Raw genomic sequence first — 6,000 nt, 5'->3', positions numbered from 1 at the left:
TAATTAAAAGCGCAAGGGCTAAAGATGAAATCAGTTTTTCATTTTTATGGCACCAGAAGCCAGTCCTCACCCACAGTAAGATTAATGTGAGTTCGAATATAACACTATGAATCTCTCCTCAGTGCTAAATGTTTACTGGGAAGGAAAAAAGCAGTTGGGCTATGGACTACAATGATATTCAAGGTTTGGGTGACAAGGTATAATCATCAGAGTACATATAAAGTCTAACAACCATCATATAGCTGAAGTTTTTATTCTGGGAAGGAAAAAAGTATGTGACATTTCCAGATCAAACAATAGGAACTGGGCATAAAAAATTAAATTCTTTTTCACCCAAATAACGAAAGATTTGTGTGCTGCCTGAAGAGAAAAAGCTGTTTTCAAAGATCCACTTTTTCCTTTAGCAAGGATTTGTAGTGTTTGGACTGTATGCATCATGTCAAAGTGGAACTGATGTTTCTGGTTAAACATCATATCAGCAGAAGATGCTAACCTTTTTTCAAGAGCTATTCATCTTGGATCTTCTCCAAAAGTCTTTCAAAGAATTTATTAATGCAAATAACTATCTGCAGTAGCAGAAAGAGGAACCAAACAGTCTTGGTGAAACAATGAAGGCAACAAATTTACTCTTTTAAACTGGTAGACTGCCTGGTTGTCTAGACTACAGAAATTTCCCATTACTCTTTCTTTTGCTTCTGCATTATCAGGACAATAAGGCCCCAAAGTGGTCTGGCACTTTTTAGCCAATGCTGGAAGCTCAAGGTCAAAACTTGTCCTTAAACATTTCTTCATATTAGCTTCTGTAAATGAGGGATCCCCTCTCCTCTGCTAGTATGGAGCTCATTGTGACTGTAATGATTCAATCTGGCTCTGAATGAGGGAGATTTCAAGCACCGGAAGAAGTAATTGAAAGGCATCTTGGACATAAGAAGCACTGTTGGATGCCTGTTGAGATTGAGACAAAAAAAAAGAAAAGATGGTCACTTCAAAGAAAAAATTGTAAGAGAAGATTACTTTTGCACCTGATTAATTAATTCATATGAATCACATCTTTTTCAATAAAATCAGCTTTTTAAAGAAAAATAATAGATACTTCAAGAATATTTTTACTTCTGTGAGGTATGTCTATCTTCCACCAATGCAAGTCACAATACTTCCATATCTTAGTAGGCAGTTGTCATGAGCTCACCAATCCAAAAAAAAATTTCATCATTTGGTAGTCAACCTTCTGGTAATGAATCCCTTGAAATTTTGCTAGGCTGGCTTTCAGATGAAATGCCAATCTGTTGTTGGACACAACTTAAAGGCTTTTACACCTTGACAGGACATACCAGCATTTGTGCTTTCTTAGTATGGTCCTTTAAGGATGCAGGATTGCCTCAGTGTAATGAAGAGGCATCAGAGGAAGAATACAGTGGAAGAATGTAATAATAATATTAGTATTAATAATAATAAAATAATGATAATATTAATTAATGTTATAGAGTGCTTTGTGGTGACAAAATGACCATCTAGTATTACAGTTTCCACATAGATGTGGAGCTAGAAGGGACTTGAGAGATCCTCTAGTCTCACCTCATTTTATAGAGGGGGAAACTAAGGGCTAGAAAGGTTAAATGACTTGTCTAAGGTCAGGTAGGTAAGAGTTACAGCCAGGTCCTGTGACTCCAAAGTGAAGTTTTTTCACAGGCATTCTCAAGTATTTTCATTTCATCCTCACAACAACTCTGGTAAGTAAAGATTAGGTATTACAAATATTATTGTTTCCACTTTGTAGATGAGAAAATTGAGGCTCAGAGAGTAAAAGTGACTACAGATCTTATAAATCCAACCCTATATTTAACAGATGAAGAATCTAAGAAACAGAGAGGTAAATGGATGAATGGTTTTCATAAAAATGAGGATTTTCAATTTTTATTTTAATAATTTACATTTTAACTGTTAAAGTTACACAGCTGAGCTAGGAACCCAAGTCTTCTGATGAGCACTGCCAAACTGTGGCCATTTTCTGTTAAGAGCTCAAACCAATAATCAAGCACAATCTTTCCTAATCCAGACTCTGATTTTAAAATTTTAAGAAAATTAATTTCTTCCAAATTCTTTAAATGTTGGGTCATATCAATTTACAAGCAGAACATAAACCTTCCTGATATTTTGAGGCAATGTAATTCCAGATGTTTTGTGGTTGTTGTTTTAGTTTCCTGAAGAATAGCATATCCCAAAATAAATACATCCACAGAACAATTTGGAGCCAAAAACAAACTTACAGAACCCATAAATGCAGAATTCTAAGGTCATGACCATGGGCTACTTGGGAAAGGACAATAGAGGGAATTGTTGAGGACAGTGCATTAGCCTAGGCCAAAATTAGGACAGAGCCAATGTCTGTCAGAAAGAGGTCAGGGTTATAGCATTTTCCTCTTCTTCAGCTCTCCTCATGTCTTTTTTGAGAAGGGGAGAAATATGTGTGTGAAAGGACAGGCGTGGTAGGAAATCTGGAGTAGAGAGGCTGCTTGTATTACTCCTAATAGAGACTAACAGCAAGAGTGGGAAATACCTTCTCTGGCCTATATTTTCCCCCATAGACACCAGGCTCCTGGGGGTTAGGGAGAGGAGGTAGGCCTAAGACATGGAAGTACTCCACTGGGTCAGTATTGAGGAAATCCATCTTGAAAAGGTCATCCTTCCTCTAAATTTGGTGGAAGGGACACACTTCTAAACAGCTATCATCAATACTTTCTCAAGTAACATGAATTCTATAGAGGATTCCATATAGCAAAGAATATACAGAAAGGTTCTGAAGAACACAGGTCTAGGATACAGCAGAGACACAGTCTTTAAAAAACAAAGCACTATTTTTTTTAAAGTAAGGGGACTGTGGGAAATTTTTTGAAAAAAAAAATTCCTTTTCATGAAACTTTATCCCTTCTAGAAGTCATACTAGTCTATTTATGACTTTCAGCCCCATAAATGTTTACCAGCTGACTTCTAGGAAGTGTTTCATTACTGGAGCAGCAAGATGATATCATCCCCAACATATATACACTTTACATTGTACCTCCAACTTTATGCTTTTAATTAATGTACAGAATACAGATGATAGTGAATAAATAGCTCAATCAACAATATCTATAAATACACTTAAATTATTATCTGAGTATTAAAAAAAAGCCACTAGTGAAAGAATCAGAAAGTGCTCTTAAAGCATAAAACTTAAAAGTTATGGGTTTTTAAAAAAAATTCAAAACTAACCTCTAGAAATACACCAGTTATTAGTGGATTAAGTACATCTGCCTGTTCTTTGACCTGGAAAAAAACAAACAAAAGAAAAATTAATTTTCATAGCGCTTACATAATTAAAATAATGGCAGCTCCCTTTTCCCTAGTCTTTATAGTTTATAAAATATTTTTCTCAAAACAACTCTGTAAGACAGGTAGTATACTCCATTACTTCCATTTTACAGAGGAAAGAATTAAGGGCCAGAGAAGGAAAGTGACTTGTCAATGCTTAAAAAGCTGGTAAATGATAAAACTGGGGCTCAAATTATGGTCTTCTGACTCCAAATCTAATGCATTTCCCAGAATGCTTCAGTGTTTCTAAAGGATGTAAATTAAAATATGAAATACTGAAGTTACATTCAGTAACTTTTTAGATGGGCTATTTGGAAAATTGTAGGATGAAAATGGGGCCACCTAATTTAGTAATAAACAAGCGTTACAGTTGAGCTCACTGTGAGAAAAGGACATGCTGAACTCATGATTAATACACATCTAGAAACACTAGAAGGAACTCTGGAACATAAAATATAGAATGTTGGAGCTAAAAGAGACCTTAAAACAGAGTTTTTTTTTCCTCTCCCTTCCCAGTTTCCACACAACTGAAAAAGAAAGAAAGGGAAAAAAACCCTTAAGACAAATATGCATAATCAAGCAAAATAAATTTCCACACTGGTCATGTCCAAAAATGAATATAGAATGTTAAAGCTGGAAGAGTCCTTAAAACTTAGGACGTGAAATATAGGAAACAAAGAACATTAGGGAGACAAATTACTTTAGAGATCATTTAGTCCAATTCCTTCATTTTCTAGAGGAAGAATCTGAGACTCAAAAAGATAAACACACAAATATCTTTTGCAAAGTCAGGATTTAAAATGTTTATTTTCACAATTTGCATTGTAACTATAGCACTTGCACTGACTATTGATACTAAGTATGAATCATATTCTAAGTAAATGGAGGACTTAAAAAAAAATACAAGGGTCAGAGCCTGACCCAAGATGCTGGAGTGAGAGAATCACAGGGAGCCAAGACTCCTCACAAACCCCATGAAAAATAATAAACAGAAACACCAAAAAGAGACAAATACAAAAAAGCACATAAGAAAACAAAAATACAACCAAAATAAAAATTAACAAAGGAAAAAAGGACGATACAATCTTAAAACATTAAATGACAACTGAATCAGATAAAATAGTAGAAAGAAGAGAAATGGGAAGTCAGAAAAAATATTCCAAGAGATGTTATCAGATCAAAAAATGTTGCACTCAAAGGAACCAAGTGAGAACTGGCAATGCAAAAGAAACAAAAACAAACATAAGACAAATAAAAGAGGAATGTGAAGAAAGAAAATCAGAAAAGAAAATTTGAGAATTAAAGATAAGCAAAAAAAAAAGAAAGAAAAAAGAAAATTACTGACAATTAAAAACCTTAAAATGTCCAAAGAAACAATGACTAACTTATTTATACTAGAAATAGAAAAATGCAAGGATCAAAGATCTTTCTTGGGCTCTAAGTTTTAGTTACAGACAGCAAAATATCTATGTATTTCAAATATATATATATATATATATATATACATATATATATATATAGCAAGAATAACAAAAGAATTATAGAAAACAGTCAGACATTCCAATCCAATGAAATGAAATTCTTACCCCAACAGTTGTCAGGCATGTGGCAAACTCTTTAGACATTGAAGACAATTCTTTACACAACAAAACTGTCATTCTGAGGAAGTAAAAAGGAAAAATCAAGTCATTCTTTCCTATATAGGAATGCATTTTAAAATCTCAAAATGAAAACAAATCATCTCCATGTGTGCCAAATGTGAATGATGAAAGCTTCTTAAGGAGATATAAGTGTCTAGGTCAAGAATCAAATACATAAGTAATTTCAGATTTTTTTTCCAAGACACAGTCTCTCTATCTTGCCCAGGTTGGACCCACCCTCAGGCCCAATCTCAACTACTGATCATCAGGTGGAGTTTGACTTTCTCCATTTGCCACCTGAACAGGTCACCATTCCTTAGGCAACCTGGTGGCCCCCACTCTGGGCCATCATACTGGGCATCACACTGATGCCAGACTTAGTGTGAATACCCACTGAAGCTCAGAAACACCAATTCAAGTAATCTGCCAGTCTCAGCTTCCTCAGTAACAGGGATTATAAGCATGTGTCACCATGTCCAGCTCAGAAACAGATTTCCAAAAGGTGGCTAGTACACATATCAAAGTCAATTCAACGAATATATATAAAGTAACTACTATATACAATAAAAGTTTAAGACACATGATATCAGCTAGGACACAACAACATTTCTATTCTATCTATAGACTTCCTATCTCATTTTCTTCTCTTGTCTCACCACCAAAACTCACAGATGACCTGGCTTCCAATTTAACTGAGAAGCCTGAAGTCACCCGACCGAAACAGCTTCACCTTCCCTTCTTAAATGTCAATATATTCTCTGTCTGTTTCTCTCTCTCTTTCCATATCACAGATAAATAACCCTATTCTTTACTAAGACTAATACCTCTACCTAAAGCCTTGATTCCATTCTTCCTGCCTCTTTCAGGTCTTGCCCTTCAGTGTTAAGGTTCTTTAAAAAGCTGTCTATACCCAATGTCTCCACTTTCTCCAGGCAGATGATTTTCAAATCTCCAGGTCTGACTTCTGAATCCACAATCTCCAGTTACTCATGTGCCTGACCCACCACAG

At 35.1% G+C, this 6,000-nt stretch overlaps 1 protein-coding gene across 3 annotated transcripts in view; it reads right to left on the bottom strand.

The window, feature by feature from the left end:
- Positions 1-237: 237 nt before the first annotated feature.
- The window catches only part of FAM114A2 (family with sequence similarity 114 member A2), a 64,559-nt gene continuing 58,796 nt past the window's right edge, over positions 238-6,000 (bottom strand). For all 3 annotated transcript variants that reach the window (XM_069102549.1, XM_069102551.1, XM_069102550.1), the window contains exons 13-15: positions 4,938-5,010; positions 3,253-3,306; positions 238-945 (exon numbers count right to left, since the gene is read on the bottom strand). In XM_069102549.1, the coding sequence (XP_068958650.1) occupies positions 841-945; positions 3,253-3,306; positions 4,938-5,010 (232 nt within the window). In that variant the 3' untranslated portion in view covers positions 238-840. The remainder of the gene's footprint in view (positions 946-3,252; positions 3,307-4,937; positions 5,011-6,000) is intronic.

The sequence above is a fragment of the Petaurus breviceps genome, unplaced genomic scaffold, assembly GCF_028583685.1.
Source record: "Petaurus breviceps papuanus isolate PSGF00001 unplaced genomic scaffold, PetGlider_PUasm1.0 551, whole genome shotgun sequence".
Lineage (NCBI taxonomy): Eukaryota > Metazoa > Chordata > Mammalia > Diprotodontia > Petauridae > Petaurus > Petaurus breviceps.
Note: the sequence above shows the minus strand (reverse complement) of the source record. Positions and strands in the feature narration are given on the sequence as shown.